Below are 21,623 nucleotides of genomic sequence, written 5' to 3' on the forward strand. Positions count from 1 at the left end.
CCCCTAAAATTTAGTTTAAGTAGTTTTGCAAACACCACCCCTACTCTTACCTCCTCCCCCAGCACAGTATCTCACATTTCTCATTCACTGAACACATTTTGTCTTCTTTTAAGTGGCAACTAGGCATATGGAAAGTTTAGCAGGGACTGGATAAGAAATAAATTCTATTCAGGTTTTTTTTTTAAATAGCGCAGAGTCTCCGCCAGTCACCACCCCCTCAAAAAAATCAAATCCAAAACATATAAGAGTTAAAGGCTGTCAACTCCATCCGCTTAGGAATCCTGGGAATTATTATAGCCCAATGTGTGAACACATACATTGGCAGCACACATTCTATGAAATTGTTTTCAAATAAGGGTGGGGGGTGTTTTGCCTTTTTTTTTTTATTTTATTTTATTTTTTTTTTAAGTTCAGTACATCCTAGGCACTACAATAATATAAATAAATAATAAAAACAGCAACACTATATTATGGACGAATGACAATCATTTCCTAAATTTCATTTTTCAAAATGCCACTGCATAAATCCAAAAAGGGGCTACAAAAAGACTTATTGCTATATATGCAAACTTTAAAAGGATACTGTCCACTTTTTAAAAATCAGTGTCTGCATTTTTTTTAACCTAAACGTTAACTGTAACAATCCTAAGCTTACACTTATTGAAAAATTAGAGAAAAATTGTTGTGTTTGTTCAATTTATTTCATTAATTTCACATAACTTTGTACATTATCTCAGAGTTTCCCCCATACAGCCAGCCAGCTTCCCTGGTTTGTGTGGGTCTTAATGTGACTGAAAATTAACAAAAGTTAGGAACAGAAGGGGACAGGTGCAGTAGCCAAAACAACTTTTATTTTTTTAAGTTGACTAGATTGCAAGAGAACAGTGCTCCTTTAAAAGCAAGTAAGGAAAATTAAAGCTGAATCTCCATATTCTAAGTCTGACCCAAGAACAATAGTATGCTTGGTTTTTTTTTTAAAGAGTCAAGAGCTACACTTTTGAAAATATGGTAAAACCTCAGAGTTACAAACTGACCAGGTAAAGGAAAGGGTAAGCACAATTACAGATAAACGGTTAAAGTGTTGATAACTCATCATTTTACTATAGGTCTTGTAATAATGCCCCAGTTCCTAGAGATGTGAATATAAGTGAATCTCAGCTTTTATTTAAAAACAAGTTTCTAGTCCTCATGGTTGCAGAGAAAAGCATGAAAATGCGACCCTAGTGTACTGTAAAGACTCAAAAACCAAACGGCAGACAAAAAATCCAAAACATTTTTTTTAACTTCTCATTTTGTGGGGCCTGACTCATGATTATTAAATGTTTGGCACTGGCAATATCACAGTTATGCAGATACTCAGGCATGTATACGTATATCATGATCATTGTAAGTGTTTATTTTCTTAGTGAAAACACAAAGATTTATGTTGTATTATCGGGGGAGAGTTTTTTTCATGCTTTAAAAAAAACCTTCAGCTACTTGGTGGCAGTGGAGGAGAGGAGAGTCTAATAAATCCAAAAACTACGATATTGTCAGACATGGGCCAAACTTGTGTGCCTAAAGTTAGCCACCTAAATAAGCGGTATTATTTTTAGAAATGTTAAGCACTTGTCACTCCCACTGAAATCAATGGAAGATACTGGAGCTCAGTGCCTTTGGGAAAAAATATCAAGTCACTTAAGTAAGTGTCTAAATACAGACTTGGGTACTTAGTTTTAAGTAGCCAAAAGTTTGGACGTTTTTACCTTAATCCCTAGTGAAATCTGTCAGTCAAAATCCTCTGACATGATCTAGAAATAATTTAAAAATCATATACTATTCAAGCATAGTATATGATTTCCCAGTAAATTTTCAGAGTATGCATATATCAAGAGAGCCATAGTTAGCTATGCATCAGGGGGTAGCTGTGTTAGTCTGTATCTACAAAAACAACAAGGAGTCTGGTGGCACCTTAAAGACTAACAGATTTATTTGGGCATAAGCTTTCGTGGGTAAAAACCTCACTTCTTCGGATGCATCCGAAGAAGTGAGGTTCACTTCTTCGGATGCATCCGAAGAAGTGAGGTTCACTTCTTCGGATGCATCCGAAGAAGTGAGGTTCACTTCTTCGGATGCATCCGAAGAAGTGAGGTTCACTTCTTCGGATGCATCCGAAGAAGTGAGGTTTTTACCCACGAAAGCTTATGCCCAAATAAATCTGTTAGTCTTTAAGGTGCCACCAGACTCCTTGTTGTTTTTATAGTTAGCTATGCATTACCAATATGTTGAATGTGATAGTTAGTTTAAAAAATGCAGTGTTTATCTGAATCGCAATTCACAAAACGAAATAAGTATTACACTGTTCTATGTGTAATCACAGACTTTCCCCCCATACTGTCATAAAAACAAGGAAATCAATGCAAAAAGTTAATCTTATTTGTAGTTTAAAAACAAAAAAAGTCAGAAAATTCAAAAATAAAGTTCCCAGAGTAACTGTTACTTAACTACACAGTATACATACATTAAGGCAGAAATGTAGTATAATTCAGGAGCTTATCCCACAAGGAGATGAGAACCTTCAATTCGCACTGACTTTGCAGGGTTGGGCTAATTAACTCTACAAAATACCATACTATGTGTGCTTAAGAAGACCAAATTATAGTTGCTGTAGGAAGCAAAACTTTTAATTTCTGACCACTGTTTAAATTCTTCACTGTAACAACGCATCAGAGATTTCTGTATCAATTATGGTTTAACATTAATGTACACATTCAAAACAGTAAAGTTATGCCATGTTTTCATTTACATATTTTCTCTACTCCCCAACTGCTGCCTCACAGAGGCACTGTCACTCTGGTACAATCTTGCAAAATACTGAAAACAAAGAGTTGACAGCACTCACATTTCACAAGAAGCACTTAGCACTTTGCAGTTATCAGGCCCTTGCTCTGGGCACTTTCTTGTAATACCACATTGATACCTGTTAAATACCCCATTACATAACTGTACCGCCTTGGGACATTACTCTTTCCACACTCCAGTCTCAACAAACCTATCTTGTTCCACATCCACTTGCTTCTTCCGCCACTTTTACTCACTGTGCTCTGATCATTTACTGTCACCACCTCTATCACTGATTATTATGGAATCAATAATCCAGTAACGGTTTATAGTGTATAACAGCATGTAAACCCCAAAGCAGACTGAGGCATGCCACTATTACTTTATATATACGATTTTTTTAAGCCACACTTTAACTCATTTCAACATACTAGAATGTGAAGGTGGATAACCACTGCCAGAACACCACACAGAATCCCCTAAAGTCAACCGCAGGTTCAGGTAATCGTGACCTCATTTTTACAACATAAATGCATAATTTCCGTACCGGTCTTTGATGACGGGACCACAGACTTGAAAAGAGGAAACAATTACAGTCATTAGAATTTCACCCAAGCATGAGATTTAATCTCAGGGCATGGACTTGACAATGGCTGTGAGGGTCTCAATGGAGACAAAATTGCTCTGTAGGGGGAAAAAAAACCACCAATGATGACATTAGTCAGCAAGAGAGACTGGGCTTTGTCTTCTGTCCAGCGTAAAAGCCAAGTACAAGGAATCCATTTTCCCTGCGCTCTCTTCTTAATCACAAAAAAAAAATACAATAATTTTGTTTCTTTCTTTGCAAAGCAGCTTTTACATACTTTGGAAACTTTCTTTCCAGTGCAATAATGCTGATTGCAGTAGCAGGAAGGGAGGGGGGGGGGGGCTTTTTATAACAAAACTAGACTTTAAGAATGAATACATATCTGGGACAAAAAGTTATTTCTCCCCTGCCCACCCAGCTCAATTTAATTTGAATGGTTTTATTAAAACCATCAATCTCTTACATTTCCATAGCTTTTTTTCATCTCAAAAGTTCTCAAAGCACTTTTCAAATTTTATACATGCAGGAATCACTTCACTATTGAAATATGGCCACCTGGTGCACAACACATTGCACAGCACTGGGAGAAGGAGAAACATTAAGCAAACAAATCAAGGTAAACTCCTGCTCTTATGAAAAAAGTGCCACAAGTCCACACAGAGCAGACCACAATCTCAGCTTTTATTTGTTAATTGCCAAACATGTGCTGGGCACCGCACAAACATAAAATGAAGGCAGTCTTTCGACTGAAAAGCCTACCATCTAAGAAAAAGAAGCCTGGATGTGCCAGGAAGTCCACAGAAAGGAATAACTTGGACTTTTTCCACAATGAGAAGAAGTGGATAAAAAGAAGAAAAAATAGTTTTGTACAAAAACAAAACATACCTCACAAACAGTAAACTGATGGAAACTCATCTTTTTCACAAAAAATTGATGGACAAGTTGACCCTCCTGAGATTAAAATGCAAGTATTTCAAATCTGATGCTTATACCCCTGAAAAACCCCTCTCCCCAAATACAAAAGGGTGCTCAACAGCACTGTTTTTAAAACTTTCCTCTTTCATCCATTCCTTTTCCTTCACTATTCACCCACTCTTCTTGGGTTGTGTCACATTCACACATATATATTAGTTTGTCTGGTCACAACCACCCTGATGCTGGCAATGCTGATAATTACAATCTAATGCAGAACTAGTCAGGTTGGGTTTGAAACAGAGATCATAATTCAAATTGGGAGCTGACACTAATCATTTGATGTTCACTTGAAGAGATTAGATAGGCTGTGCAAGAACATTTTGGTAGAAGTACTGATAAGAAGATGGGAAATAAGAATTATTGGTATTTACTCTGCCTGCAATGCTTATGGAAGCAAACTGTTTAAAGGGAGCACTTCAAAATGGCTATTTAATCTGAATTTTACAGAAAGCACTGAAAACATTTTCTAACAGAATGCACAGTATCTTTGCCATCATATCTATCCTATGGGTTGTTCAAATCTTTCTTTGCAGGAATTCTCACTCAGTTTTGCTCCATTATGAGCTGTGATCCACAGTACATAATGCATTCAAGAATCCAGCTGGAAATTACCACTGAAGAACATCTGTCCTTACTCTTCAGCTTGCCAGGCTTGCCTCAGGGATCCAAGATAGAAAACAACTCGCTGCCACACAAAAAGACAACTTTTTATTCTATTTATGGGCTTTAACTCCAATGGAAATTTGGAGTTTTGGTTTGTTTTCTTTGTTAGATGACATTTTTGGAAGACATGATGCACATCTTATTTATTGTACCATCTGTGATCTTGTTTAAAAAATAAGCACTTCTAACAAAGGATACCATGATCATACATGATTATTTGTAAGGTTAAAAAAAAAAAAAAAAAACACAGGAGGAAAGGAGAAATACACTCAGGAAAGTAGGCCCATGCCTTCTCCAAGTGAAACTAGTTGCACTTGTATGTAAAATCCCAACTTGTTTTCTAATAAAAGTACTGTATCATATAGCATATAACTATATCTAGCAGCTTCTAATTGAGGGCAGTCTCCAAATCAAGGAGATTTGTGCATGAATACAGCAGAAACTTGCTAATTCACAATGATGACTGGGAGACTATTGTGAATTACTAAATTGTACCATTTAGCAAATGAACACATTCACCACCACCAAAAATGCTACATTGAAAAATGTACTTTGTTAATTTGTTTTGATAACTGCAATTTTAATTATTAAAATATTTTATATTGTAAATAAAATGTACTAGATTTTAAGAAAGTAACAAGCTCTTAACATAAGACATCACTATATTGTTGTTTATCTTAACAGCACCTAATAGATAAAAATCTTGATCACTGCCCCAATCTGCCTACAAACTAATTTCAGAGCAGCAAAAAGGGGCAGGGGTGACAGATTATGTAGTTATTCAGTGAATGCTAGTACACAGCATGATGGAACAAAGAAATTTTGTTTTTTAGCACAACAGAATGAATGAACAAGTAGCAGACTTAGTTGGCAAGTCTACAGTGCTTGGTTATTAAATATTTCAAGTTTTGTATATTTGTGGCAAATAGCAAAGTGTGGTTTTGCTGTACATCAGCAATTACGTACACACACACAAAACAGCTCTTGATTAGTAGTAGCACATTTGACATGTAAACCAGAGAAAGTAGTTTAATAAAACCAATCTTGTTTAGAATTTACATTTAAGATGCAGGGAGAAGTACTTAAATGATAATAGAAATCACAACTTTAGAATCAAGTTGTGCAGTATATTGACATACATACACACACACACACACACACACACACACACACACATATATATATATATATATATATATATATATATATATATATATATATATATATATATATATATATATATACATACACATATATATATATATAAAAAACGAGCATTGCACAAGTAATCATATTTCTGATAGTGTTCCAACTATACCCAGAAAAGCATGTGATTACACAGTATAACTCCAAAGATCAAGAGTTGCTGAGCTTATCCTTCTTCATATCCATAAACCCATAAAAAATAAGGAAAATTCTGGATTTGCTCTCTACTATTACTTCCAAGTTAAAGCACAGAGTTTAGGATTTTGCTGGATCTGTAGCTCCTCGTAGGAAAACCATAAACTCCAAGTCTATAAACTAGCAGCAACAACAACAAAAAAAAGGGGGGGGGGGGAAGGGCACGGGGTAACAGACTTCAGACCATAAAACCTGCATGCACAAAAAAAAACTGGTCAGATAGTCAAACCAAGATATTTTATATACATACATTAAAATTAAAATGAAACAATAAAATTTATGTTCAAACACTGAAATTATGATACAAATGAAAACACCAGGCAAATTCCATGTCAAGGCCACTGCTCTATTTTTAAAATCTCCCACTATACCTATGAAACAGACAGGCCTCATGATTACCCCAACCTTCATGTTGCAATTGCTAGGCAACACAGGAGGAGTTTGGAATGGACTTAGGAGAAACAACATCCAATTTCCTCGCTTTTGCTTATTTGTTATATGACGGTAAGGTAAAAATGCAGGGGTGTGTGTGTGTTAATACCCAGTACCACGGTTCCCACATCTTTAATTTGTTTACAAGTTAAGTCAGATAGTATTTACATAAACGTAAAAAAACCCACACACAACATTTGACCCTTTATTTTGGGGGGGAGGGGGAGAGGGAAGAATCCTCACAATCACATTGCTTTTAATTGAAAAGCAGTTGTTTTGCCTCAGTTATAGATGCTACTTAGCCTCTGCCATGTAATGTACAAGACAACAGACCAAATTGCTTACTGTTTAAGAAGTACAAACACTATCAAGGTTGTAGACATCAAAATGTCTACAGAGACATCTAAAGAGGAATGAATCATTGAGGGGAGCAGGGAGAAGAGTTAGACCACGTTTGAGTTCTGAGTGACTATGGACCCTACGCATTGTCTCATTTTAAAATTGGGGTCACTACATTTAGGCTGACCCTATACATTTATCATAAAGATCCTGCATTGCAAGCAAACACTGCCCTCTTGTGCACTATAATGTCCAGTAGAAAAGGCTGCATTTTGTTTCTTTTTAAAAGCAAGCAACAGTTTTATACCAGCAACCTCCTTTATACATTCATATGTGTACTCAAAAACCAAACAAACCATACAATTTGTTTCATTAAAAAATTCAGTAAAGTTACTCCTCCAAGTTGTCATACAAATGTTAGGCACTAGCAGACTACTGTAAAATTATTTTTTTTAATCTAAATTTTAGTTTTGAGAGAGAAGGGATTTAGTTTAAAAAATAAAGTTGAAATTGTTTATTAGACAGTTTCAGAAGTGCAACTATATTGCACATGTAAGCATTTATAAGCATGCTGGATATAAGAACCTTAGCGTGCATTTTAGAAAACACTTGAAGTGCTAGCAACTAAGGGTATGTCTACACTACGGGATTAATCCGAATTTAGATAATTCGAATTTGGGAAACAGATTGTATAAATTCGATTGTATGCGGCCACACTAAGCACATTAATTCGGCGGTGTGCGTCCATGTACCGGGGCTAGCGTCGATTTCTGGAGCGTTGCACTGTGGGTAGCTATCCCATAGCTATCCCATAGTTCCCGCAGTCTCCCCTGCCCATTGGAATTCTGGGTTGAGATCCCAGTGCCTGATGGGACAAAAAACATTGTCGCAGGTGGTTCTGGGTACAGCCTCACCCCTCCCTCCCTCCCTCCCTGCATGAAAGCAACGGACGGCAGACAACCATTTCGCGCCATTTTTCCTGGGTGAACACTGCAGACTCCATACCACGGCAAGCATGGAGCCCGCTCAGCTCCAGACAGCAGTCATGAACATTGTAAACACTTCGCGCGTTCTCGTGGAGTTTATGCTGAGCCAGGACCAGAAAAACGAGGCGAGGAGGCGGCGGCGGCGGGAGCGCAGCGACCAGCGTGATGAGGACATGGACATGGACACAGAATTCTCTCAAACCGCGGGCCCCGATGCTTTGGAGATCATGTTGTTAATGGGGCAGGTTCTATCCATGGAACGCTGATTCTGGGCAAGGGAAACAAGCACAGACTGGTGGGACCGCATAGTGTTGCAGGTGTGGGATGATTCCCAGTGGCTGCGGAACTTTCGCATGCGTAAGGGCACTTTCATGGAACTTTGTGACTTGCTGTCCCCTGCCCTGAAACGCCAGAATACCAAGATGAGAGCAGCCCTCACAGTTGAGAAGCGAGTGGCGATAGCCCTGTGGAAGCTTGCAACGCCAGACAGCTACCGGTCAGTCGGGAATCAATTTGGAGTGGGCAAATCTACTGTGGGGGCTGCTGTGATGCAAGTAGCCAAAGCAATCATTGAGGTGCTGCTACGAAAGGTAGTGACTCTGGGAAATGTGCAGGTCATAGTGGATGGCTTTGCTGCAATGGGATTCCCTAACTGTGGTGGGGCGATAGATGGAACCCATATCCCTATCTTGGCACCACAGCACCAGGGTAGCCAGTACATAAACCGCAAGGGGTACTTTTCAATGGTGCTGCAAGCACTTGTGGATCACAAGGGACGTTTCACCAACATCAACGCGGGCTGGCCGGGAAGGGTTCATGATGCTCGCGTCTTCAGGAACACTATTCTGTTTAAAGGGCTGCAGCAAGGGACTTACTTCCCGGGCCAGAAAATAACCGTTGGGGATGTTGAAATGCCAATAGTTATTCTTGGGGACCCAGCCTACCCCTTAATGCCATGGCTCATGAAGCCATACACAGGCAGCCTGGACAGGAGTCAGGAGCTGTTTAACTACAGGCTGAGCAAGTGCAGAATGGTGGTAGAATGTGCATTTGGCCGTTTAAAAGGTCGCTGGCGATCGCTACTGACTCGCTCTGACCTCAGCCAAAGAAATCTCCCCATTGTTATTTCTGCTTGCTGTGTGCTCCACAATCTCTGTGAAAGTAAGGGGGAGACCTTTATGGCAGGGTGGGAGGCTGAGGCAAATCGCCTGGCTGCTGATTACGCGCAGCCAGACACCAGGGCGATTAGAAGAGCACACCAGGAAGCAGTGTGCATCAGAGAAGCTTTGAAAACCAGTTTCATGACTGGCCAAGCTACAGTGTGAAATTTCTGTTTGTTTCTCCTTCATGAAAACCCGCCCCCTTTATTGACTCATTCTCTGTAAGGAACCCACCCTCCCCCTTCCCCCAGCTTGCTTTCAAACCAAATAAAGTCACTATCATTTAAAAATCATTTATTCTTTATTCATAGATTATAAAAAGAGGGAGGGAACCCGGGTGGGGTTTGGGAGGAGGGAAGGAAAAGGCCATTAAAAAATGGTTAAAAAAATGACAGCCTTTTGCTTGGGCTGTCCACTGGGGTGGAATGGGAAGGTGTACGGAGCCTCCCCCCCGCATTCTTACACGTCTGGGTGAGGAGGCTGTGGAACATGGGGAGGAGGGTTATACAGGGGCTGTAGCGGCACTCTGTTATCCTGCTGCCGTTCCTGAAGCTCCACCAGACGCCGGAGCATGTCTGTTTGCTCACGCAGCAGCCCCAGCGTTGCATCCCGACTCCTCTGATCTTCCTGCCGCCACCTCTCATCTCGAGCGTCTCTCCTCTCCTCACGTTGGTCCCTCCTGTCCTCACGTTGGTCCCTCATGTCCTCACGTTGGTCCCTCATGTCCTCACGTTCACTGGCTTCTTTCCTATACTTTGAAACCGTGTCCTTCCATTCATTCAGATGAGCTCTGTCACTGCGGGTGGATTCCATGATTTCTGCAAACATGTCGTCTCGCGTCTTCTTCTTCCGACGCCTTATCTGTGATAGCCTTCGGGATGGAGGAGGGAGGCTTGAAGAATTTGCAGCTGCTGGAGGGAGGGAAAAAAGGAGAGAATTTTTTAAAAAGATACATTTTGCAGAACAATGCTTATACTCTTTCACGGTGACCAACACTATTCACATTACATAGCACATGTGATTTCTGTGCAAGGTCGCATTTTGCCTCTTAATATTGAGTGCCTGTGGCTTTGCTGCTAGAGATCACAGACGCAGGTCCGGGCAACAGAATTCGGCTTGCATGCAGCCATGGTAAGCCATTGTCTTTCGGCTTCTGCGCCCTCCTTTCCCACATACCAAGCAAAGCCCGTTGAGTGCTGCGGTTTTCCTGTTAACCTTCAGCAGCAGAAAACAAACTAACCCCCCCCCCCATCCAATTCTCTGGATGATCGCTTTATCCCTCCCCCCACCGCGTGGCAGGAACCAAACTAACACCCCCCACCCCGCCATGAATTCTCTGGGGTGATCGCTTTATCCCTCCCCCCACCGCGTGGCAGGAACCAAACTAACACCCCCCACCCCGCCATTAATTCTCTGGGATGATCGCTTTATCCCTCCCCCACCGCGTGGCAGGAACCAAACTAACACCCCCCACCCCGCCATGAATTCTCTGGGGTGATCGCTTTATCCCTCCCCCCACCGCGTGGCAGGAACCAAACTAACACCCCCAACCCCACCATGAATTCTCTGGGGTGATCGCTTTATCCCTCCCCCCACCGCGTGGCTGGTATCAGGGAAGATCCCTGCTAGCCAAACGCAAAAAGCTCTGGGCCAATCCCCCACCCCACCCCACCCCGCGCTCGCCTAACTGCAGGGAAGGATTTCTTTTCAGCCACAGGCAAACAGCCCAGTAGGAACAGCCACCTCTGTCCCCTTAATTAAATTCCCGTATTTCAACCAGGTTACCATGAGCGATATCACTCTCCTGAGGATTACACAGCAAGATAAAGAACGGATGTTGCTTGAATGCCAGCAAACACCGGGACCATACGCTGCCAGGCTTTGTCATGCAATGATACCAGATTACTTGCTGCAAGCATGGCGCGGTCAAGTGTCCTACCATGGAGGACGGAATAAGGCTGCACTGCCCAGAAACCTTGTGGCAAGGCTTTTGGAGTACCTCCAGGAGAGCTTCATGGAGATGTCCCTGGAGGATTTCCGCTCCATCCCCAGACACGTTAACAGACTTTTCCAGTAGCTGTACTGGCTGCGAATGCATCCCAAGTCCTCAGGGCAAAATAATCATTAAAAAACCTTGCTTTTAAAACAAGTTTTATATTTTAAAAGGTAAACTCACCTGAGGTCCCTTCCATGGGATCGTGGTCTTGGATACTGGCTTGGGAGGGTTCGGAGGGTACTTCAGTCAGGCTGAGAAAAAGATCCTGGCTGTTGGGGAGAACGGAGTGCTGGGTGCTCTCCGCAAGCTCGTCCTCCTCCTCCTCTTCCCCCTCCGCAGAATCCTCAGGTGTAGCTGATGAGATTATCCCAGCCTCGGAATCCACGGTCACAGGTGGGGTAGTCGTGGCGGCCCCCCCTAGAATTGCATGCAGCTCGGCGTAGAAGCGGCATGTCCGCGGCTCTGACCCGGAGCGACCGTTTGCCTCCTTTGTTTTTTGATAGACTTGTCTGAGCTCCTTGACTTTCACGCGGCACTGATCTGAGTCCCTATTGTGGCCTCTCTCCATCATGCCCTTGGAGATTTTTTCAAAAGTTTTGGCATTTCGTCTCTGTGAACGAAGTTCTGCTAGCACTGAATCCTCTCCCCATATAGCAATCAGATCCAGTACCTCCCGTACGGTCCATGCTGGTGCTCTTTTTCGATTATCGGCCTGCATGGTTACCTGTGCTGATGAGCTATCTGTGGTCACCTGTGCTCTCCACGCTGGGCAAACAGGAAATGAAATTCAAATGTTCGCGGGGCTTTTCCTGTCTACCTGGCCAGTGCATCCGAGGTCAGATTGCTGTCCAGAGCGGTCACAATGGTGCACTGTGGGATAGCTCCCGGAGGCCAATACCATCGAATTGCGGCCACACTACCCCTAATTCGAACTGACAAAATCGATTTTGGCGCTACTCCGCTCGTCGGGGTGGAGTACAGAAATCGATTTTAAGCGCCCTTTATTTCGAACTAAATGGCTCCGTTGTGTGGACGGGTGCAGGGTTAATTCGAATTAACGCTGCTAAATCCAAATTAAAGTCGTAGTGTATACCAGGCCTAAGAGAAATGTTTGAACCCTTTCAGACTAGTAGAATATTTCAAAAGTGCCAACCACTATGCAGCTTCAGAAAATAAATTACCTCTTCCTCACCCAGAGTCCTAGGTCTTCCATTTTTAATCTCCATTTTATACTTTCACACCACCCACTAGGCTCATTACAACCACCATCCTCTACTCAAGCTGGTGGCCAAGGGTCCTCCCAGAGTTTACCAGCACTGGTTGTTTAACTGACCAGAATGGTTGCTATTGAGCAATGAAAGGCACTCTTTTCACCAAGGAAGAACATGTTGCCCCCATAGCATTCTTAACCTCTACAAGTCCAAGGAGCAAAAGGCCTACATTCAAATTTAGGTCTCTCACATGGCTTGGGGAGAACTCTGCCATTAGGGTACTGCAGTAACACCCTCTGTAACACATATATGCAAATTTAATCAGAAATACTCATTTAGACAAGAGAAAGCTTTTACGGAAGCTACACAGAACTACTTTTCCTGTTCACTAACTGGACTTTTATGTGTCAGTATTCAAACATCCAATTTCATGATAACAGTCAGTGGAGGGTTACAATTAAGTACTGTTCCCCAATAGGCAGAGTTAAAAAATATGGTGGATGGATTGCAGCATATGCAAGTAGATTTATGACAACCTGCTCAGTAACTATAACAACTTATTACATGGACATTTGTACTATTATTATTTTTTAAAAAAAGTTAAAAACAACATTGAGTATGTATTCTTAAAAGGAACATCCTTCCCTCCCAAGCAGGCTCTAGTTCCCCTGACGGGGGTACCAGAGCCCACCTGTTTTCCCTCCTAAAATACTCCCACTGAAGGCCAATTGTTCCAGCCTCTATCATCTTGAGGAAGTACAACTGGATGGCTCTTTCAGGATACATCAGTGCCACACCTTAGGCCTGGTCCACACTACCCCCCCACTTCGGACTAAGGTACGCAAATTCAGCTACGTTAATAACGTAGCTGAATTCGAAGTACCTTATTCCGAACTTACCGCGGGTCCAGACGCTGCAGGCAGGCTCCCCCGTCGATGCCGCGTACTCCTCTCGCCGAGCTGGAGTACCGGCGTCGACGGCGAGCACTTCCGGGATCGATCCGGGATCGATTTATCGCGTCTAGACAAGATGCGATAAATCGATCCCAGAACATCGATTGCCTGCCGTCGGACCCGGAGGTAAGTGTAGACGTACCCTTACTCTGCCAAAGAGCAGTCTGCTAAAGTGGATGCTGTAGAGCAGCAAAGGCTCGCCTTCCTTTCTTGGTCCTCATCCCCATAGGGACTGAGCATCTTTTGCTATCTTTGCAGCCCATACGGTCTCCGCTCCCTATGGAGCAAGGGTGAGAACAGTAGGACCAGAGATCAAATCTCTGATGATAGCAGTCTTGCAAAATTCTACTTGTCCACTAATCTGCAGTAAAACAGGTATCAATTTTATCATCAAAGATGAGCAAGTAGGTTTTGTACTAAAAAGTCAGCATATTTTCATTGCAATTTTGCAAGGTTGATGGGCCCTATAAGCTTATGTGCATAGATATTAATTATATCTTACAACAAACTAATCAAAACAAACATTTTGTAACAACAACAACAAGTACTGCTGTATTAATCTTACAAATAATCTCTAGCTGACCAAATTTGAACCTTGGTATTATGCCCATGTTTCCCTTGATCTCCCTAGACTGTTTTCATTGTAGTCATTTGCATCTGCAAGACATGCTTTTGCTATGCTCATTTCCCCCTCCCCAAGCTCTTGTGGGAGTTCAGAAGTCCTGGCCCCTTCAATGTATCAGGTATGAATTAATACCCTTCCTTAAGAGAACACAGCAGCAAAGTGGAAACAGACACTTGCAAGGCAGCCTTCTTTGAAAGGAACTGCTGGGACAAATGGTGACAATGAAGCTCTGGTTATGAAGTAAACAGGTCAAAGGTTCAGACAGGCATAAGGATTATGAAACTACAAGTTTGTCAAAAATTCCCCTGCAGGTTTAGACAACCAGGGTCAAGCAGTAACTTTCCAATTAAAACCCTATAAGACTACTCTGTCCTTTGAACTTCAGAGGGAAAAAAACAACAAAATCTATTTTTTAAATGTTCTTTGAGAAGCCATCTCAGTTCATTCAAAATCAAGTAGATAAAGGGCATCCGAAAACTACTTATCTAAAATAAACAATTCAATATCCCTCACTGTATGCATGCAGGGTTGAAGGGGAGCTAGGGTGAGGTAATCATGTTCTTCTGTATTAGTGTGCTGACCCTTTGTAGGGCATGAAATTAACCAACAGCAAGTAAGAAATCTGCTACTGGTTAAACTACTTCGCTACGCAAAGTGGTCTTAAAATGAAATATGGGGATTGAATTTCTTCTGGAAGATTAACTTCTATAACCTCTCTGCAGGTTTCCCCTACTGCTGAACTCATTCGAAAAACCATTCAGCACCCTACTGGATCTATAGGCCTTTTAGAGTACAACACACACGTATGAGCCCCACTCCTTTGAGGAAGATAATGACAGCTTCATGAAAATCTATAAAGCTCATTGTCAATACCAAAACAAAACCTCAAGACAAGCAGCAGCATTACACAGACTCGCCCACATTGAGTAAAATCCCTCAACAGCCTAAACTTGTGTATCAAGATTCAAAAAACACTCTGTACCCCACCACCACATGTCTGTCAAGTGCCATAGCCTCACTATTGAGCATGAGCTGGTCAAGAAGAGAGAATTACTCCTGGAATTACCCTCTCACTCCAGTCACAGGGCCCTTTTGCTATGTGTGAACCTGGCAAGGAAATAGATGCTGCAACTGTAGACAGAAACAATGTGTAAAATGGCAGGGAATTGCTCAATTACCTATGTGAGATGGAATTTTAGTCATGTAATTTTGTGATGCAAGCTAAAGAATGCACCTCAAGACTAAGTTTTTCAGGGCTTTGATTCTTTGTTTAGTAACCTTCATCTACTGCAAATTACCCTATATGCTTTTCCAATGCTACATGAATAATAAAGAGACCGTTATCAAGCATCTTTACCACTAAATGGCCAAACAGCAGCGGTGGCCTTGGTTATATGACAAGCAACCTTCCCACTACAGGAAAAAAAAGTGGAACTATGCAAGTCAGACTTATTGTACGCAAAAATCAGTTTTAACCATGTTCATGTACTATTTTCAAAAGTAAAGGCTAAGTAGTGGTTGTATAATGACTGAGCAAGTAATTGTAGCAGCCATTCTGTGCTCAACAACTGAAAGGCAGCCTGAGACTTTACTGCCCATAGGGGAGCCCTGACAAGCATATCACTTGTCTCCCTTCTCTATCATATATGACACCCACAAGAAGCATGTCAAAGACATTTTTAAAATATATTTAAACTGTGCACTTTAATATATACTGAATCCAGTGCATATGTCTTCACAGAGTAATAACATGACCACATTGCTGTAACCCACCCAACATCCTCAAACTATTGTATTTGTTGCCTTTTAGTTCCACCATTGTCTGAAATTAGATAGTAATTTTTTTTCAGTGCAGAGATTATTTCTTATTTATAATGTGAGGCACCTAGCACACAAGTGGGCACTGGAAGATAAGTTAGAACAGTTGCAGCTGCACTGTACAGGAGAATAATGAAACTACCGGTAAGTGAAATCCATGGTCTATTCCTCAGCATGCAGTTACTCAGAATGCCTTACCACTTCACTGCTGGGGTCTATGGTCTGAGAACAAACTGATATTGTTGGGGCATAAGTAAAATTAAGAACTAAAAAGTAATTAAGAAGTTTAACTGGAAAAAGTTGTATCCACCATTTCATTCCAACCTTGACTACAACCTTCCAGCTAAAACCTTAAAAATGCATCATGGCTGGAACTAATATTTTCTATTCCTAGCATGTAGGTAAAATATTCTTTGATTTAAAACTCGATATGTTTTGCTCTCAAGGGCAAGCTCTATAAGAAGAAAGATGCAACCGCACAGAATGAAATATGACTTCCATCTTCCATTTCTCTTCTTATTTGGTTACTGCTCAAATATTCTGCATTCATTTAAACCAAGGTTTCATCTCCAACGACGCTTCTTTTATGTTGTCATGAAAAGTATTTGCAAGGTCAACAATGCCCTGCATAACAGGAGGAATAGGCAAGAATACAGAATTCAGCCATGAAAGCCTCCTTTCAAATAATTAGCGAGATTCATCCTTTAAAATCATGTTGTGTTGTTTCAATCAGCCCTTTAAAGAGGAGCTGCCACCCAGAGAAAACTTTCAAATAGAATATATTAAATAATAAAACAAATAATACTTTGGGCCTACATAACACCTTTCATCTAGGAATCTCTAAGTAGTTTACAAACATTAAGCTTCACAACCTCCTTGTGAGTTTATTGTCTATAGAATGGATATAACAATATCTATATCTATTTACCTGTCCTATGTCTGATGTATTTAAAGATATTTGCATTTAAACTGGTCTTTTCTCCTCCTACCTAATCCTACAGTGAGGTCAATTTTTAAAATATATGATGTTTTATACAGCACTCGCACAAAAGTACCTTAGTGTTTCCAACTCTCGTAATTTTATAACAAGCCTCACAATAGTCAATGTTTTACTTAAAGCCTGGAGTCCCACACTTACAAAAGAATCTCAGCTTTATTTAAAAAAAAATAAAAATAAGAAAGTTACTATGCTCCATGGTTGCAGGGGAAAGATTGAACACTAAAGGCACAAAAAAATAGAAGGCAGATAAAAACAATCAAAAATGTATTTTTTTTTTAAATCTCAGGATTTGGTGGCCTGATTTCTGAACAGCTGGAAATGGCAATACTAGTACTTATGGACTGAACCATTTTAAACATTAATTACTAAATAAATCAGATGTTATTTGGGCCCTGATCCACTAGGGCTATGCACAGGTTCACTAGCACAGGTCAGATTACAGAAATTGTAATTGTTATATCTGGCCAGTATTGACAGTCGGGAGCAATCACTGTTTCTTTTAAAAACCAATAGAAAAGAAACAAATGATAACTCCAAGCTATTGATTAATAGGTAAGGGAGTGTGATTTTTAAACACTACACAGATTATGAAAACTATTTTTTCTAGTCCCTCCTAAGTATTCCTCATGAGATAATAGTTCCAGAGAAAGATTGGCTCTCTCAGATCTTAGTAGTTTCCCCACAGAGAGCAAAGCCTAAATGAAAGTTTGTACACAGAGACCTTAACAAGAACTGTCCTGTTCACAAGAACAAACTTAGTTCCCTATAAAGTAAATAATCAGTACTTCTGTAAATTATCAGGCACCTTTGCTGTGAAACAAAGCACAACTGTAGGCTAAATGCAGCTAATTGTCACCCTCTCCCTGTAACTGCAGAATAACAAAACAGCTGAACTGAACTGCAGAGGGTTTTACTGGTGATGAACTCAAGCAATAAATAATTTCTATTCATCTATCCAGGATGATACACATACAAGTAGGTATTATGGTTGTGTGCATCACTGGCACCATTTGCAAGTAGCAGATCTGTCAAAAAAGTGTTTTTCCAGTGGAATATATGAAATCAGTTGAAAGATTCCCATTCCAGCCCCCAGGAAACAGGTGACGACATCGTAAAACTGCCCCACTAACCGGTTTTCTGTCTGGCAATTTGAAAAGAGACTAAGGACAGAAAAGGCATGAAATGTACTAATCTCCCCTCTAAAGAAGGTCCCTATAGGTTAGCAATAAGAATCACTGACTGGGTCATTGTGAGATAAGCTAGCACTATGGCTGCTCATGTTGTACCTTATACCCATAGAATAGTAGTCTTCAGGGCTGGCACCTTTCATGAGCAATTAAATCACTTTTTTAAAGTGTATATGTTTGTTTTTAGGGGGTTCCTTTTTTCATATACTAGCAACACCATGCCACATAACTGTATGGTTCCTCAGGGCAGAATATTTCTTTCCTGTGCCAATTTCTTTTAAAAGTTTTGTGTATCAAGGAGCATCAACTTAAACTACATATCTAGGTAACATGAAACAAGAGATTTATATACACCAATATTTACAAATATTAAAGGAACAACAACAATATACAAGAAAATATGGAAACAGTTAAACAATACATGCAAAAATAAACCTAATACTAATCTAAATCTCACAAGAACTTCTCTCGATAAGTGTTTGGGTTTACAATAAGCTGGACCTTTGAGCAATTTAAACCACAAACTTCTAAATCAATGAAGTAAAAGCATATTGAAGAAAATCTGAAGTTCTACAAGGGTTAGAAGATGCAGTGATCTCAAATTCCTTCACTTCAGAGTTCACACACTGAACTGAAGTCAAAATCCCATCTTCCTCAGACTAAGTTCCCCTTCCAACACTTTCCTGACCATCCTTCAAGTCTCATCCTAAAGCCTGTCCCCCAAATAATACAAAAGATTGGATCAGAAGTTACCATAATGACTGCTGACACCACTACTTGTTTTCAATAATGCAGAAACATTTAGTTTTTAATTTTAAAACTAAATAAGTATCTATGCAAATTAACAGAAACTCTTAGGCTCAAGCATAATTTGCCGGTGAAGGCCTCAATGCCTACAAGGATCGCCCGTTTTACAGCAGGAAAAAATCTTTATACAAGCTCTAAACATGATTTAAGACCTGTTCATATGGTGGAAGATTCACTCCCTGCCCCCCCCAAAATGTGAATTTATTTAAAAACGTGCTGCTGGAATGTCAGGTCAGCCTCCTTTACTTCAAATTTGCTTTCAAGGAAAACATTTTAAAAGAACTGAAATGTACACAGTACTTCTAACGCTATAGTCTCACAAACGTTAAGAACATCTCAATCTAGGTAGGAGTTTTGCATCTAAATTTCTAGCAAGTGTGTATATGAACACTTCAGCAGCAGCACTGCCAACCTCTGACAATTTAAATGAGGGAGAGTTCAAGAAATTTGAGAGAGAAATTGTAACTATGTCCATTAATATTGTCACATCCTCTCCATCAATAAAGAAATGTTTAAAAAACAAATGCATTACTATATGCAAAACTGACTGGTTTACATAGAGTTTTTGTATCAATAAAAATATTTTGGTGATGGGTGTGAATTTTTACGGAAAGTTATATCAATATGAGCCCTGGTGTGGATGTAGTTATATCAGTGTGAGGTTGTCTCTAGCATAGCTTATTCCTTTTCCACTACAGGAATAAGCTCTCTTGACTCCACACAGGGTAGTGCTACACTTTTGCTAGCATAGTAACGTTGGTTGGGGGTGTAACTTTTCATGACATTGTCATACTGGCAAAAGCCCTAGTACAGAAAGTTATAACAACAAAAAAGTTCTTTTGCTGGTACTGTACAAATCATGTCTCCACTAGAAGGATTTGGCAACTGTATAGATCGTTTTAACCCTTCCCTCCCCTGGCAGGAGGCAACTTCCAGCTCTTCAACCCTCTCACCGCACACAAGACAAACTTTACTTCTTTACATTTCAAACCTCCCCACCCCACCCGCTCTCTGCATCCTCGGAAATGATACCCACATGTACACAGGGGAGGCGAGACCCCCAAACAGACTCCCCCCCGATTCACTTCTCTCTAGAGAGCAGATCCCCTGACATGGGCGGGGGAGAAGCCCCCGCCCCTCCAGAGTCACAAATCTCTCTCAGGGGCCTGTCGCCCCCCCCCCTTACCGCCAATGATGGTCCGGATGAGGGAGGCGTGTCCCGGACAGTCCACCAGGGTGAGCTGGAGCTCGCCGGGGCCGGCGCCCAGGTGCGGCGGCAGCGGGGTGCGGAGGCAGGAGAAGCCCAGGTCCAGGGTGATGCCCCGAGCTCGGCTCTGCGGGGCCCGGTCGAAGGCGGCGGTGGAACTGGTGGTGCTGAGCGCCCGGGCCAACGCTGTCTTGCCGCTGTCGATGTGCCCCAGGACCCCCACGTTCACATTCAGCCTCCTGGGGGCGCTGGGCCCCGGGGCAGCGACAGCAGCGGAACCGGCCATGGCTCCCCGTTCCCTTCGCACACCGCCGGTCCCGGTCCCAATAGCGCCCCCGCGGCAACACGGATTCCGCGGCGACCGTTCCGGGCTATCTCCGCGTTCCGCCCTCTCCGGGGAGAAAGGGAACGTCTAGCACCCGGGCGGGGTTGGGGGTCACCCACATTAGTCATATAACAAGGCCTGGGGGTGGTTCAGGACATGTCCCGCAGAGGGAGCCCAGGGATTGTTCTTTGCTAAAGCTGACAGTGGGCTGTGTTCTGTACTAGACCCAGAAAACCTGGCTGCTGCCTCACAGAGTTTGCAATCAAAACCAAACAAATCCCAGAAGAACTCATGGGGAACCTCAGATACACTGTAAGTATTACACCTACAGCACCTATTCTGTAGCTGTGCAGAATCATACCCACTACATGTCGACACACATTGCACACAATACCCACCTCTATATACACAGATCCACACAATACATACAGCAGCATGTACACATACACACAACATAGTACAAATCTGAAGGGATGTTAGGAGGGTGCTACAATAAACAAAATCAGACTCATGGTTATTGGTGTAAACAACATGCATAAAAAAAACAACCCAAACAAAAGTAAAAGGTCCAGGACTCATCCATATTCACTATATTCATTTGTTTGTACGTTAAATCCCCATCATCAACCTTTCATATTTGTCTCTTGAATTATTAGTCCTCCACAGCAGGAATTGTCTCTTCATGTTTTTACAGCGCCAAGCACACTGCTGGACTCTTTGACACTACCATTATATAAATGCTTATTAATAACAACATTGACATCCTCTACTCCAGGGGCTGCCCAAATGCCTCAAGCAACTGTATGAGTTTATTCAGTTTCTTCTCTGTATTAGATAGTACCACTACCTCCCACTCAATTGTTCATGCTCTAACCTGCAGTGGTGACTGAGTTGCATTCATAAAGTTTGGAGCAAGCTCTACTATAGTGTTTTAGAATGTATAAAACTGAATGGGAGGCGAGTCATGCTAGTGCACCAAGACCCATCAGAGAAACTCATTGTTAAGGTACAGAAGGGAAGTTAAGAATATCAGCTACCAATACCTCCAGGGAATTATTTATAATATTCCCTTGGGTGCTGAAATTCTTTCATAATTTAAATTTTATTTCATCGTACACCATGCTCACTTGTT

The 21,623-nt window shown here is 41.5% G+C and overlaps 1 protein-coding gene across 1 annotated transcript in view; it reads right to left on the minus strand.

Annotated features, from left to right (window-relative positions):
• EEFSEC (eukaryotic elongation factor, selenocysteine-tRNA specific) overlaps nt 1–20,452 on the minus strand; it is a 176,980-nt gene extending 156,528 nt beyond the window's left edge. The window contains exon 1 of the mRNA XM_065408075.1: nt 20,146–20,452. Coding sequence (XP_065264147.1) covers nt 20,146–20,452 — 307 coding nt within the window. The remainder of the gene's footprint in view (nt 1–20,145) is intronic.
• Between the last annotated feature and the right edge of the window lie 1,171 nt (nt 20,453–21,623).

This window comes from Emys orbicularis, chromosome 7 (assembly GCF_028017835.1).
Source record: "Emys orbicularis isolate rEmyOrb1 chromosome 7, rEmyOrb1.hap1, whole genome shotgun sequence".
Classification (NCBI taxonomy): domain Eukaryota; kingdom Metazoa; phylum Chordata; order Testudines; family Emydidae; genus Emys; species Emys orbicularis.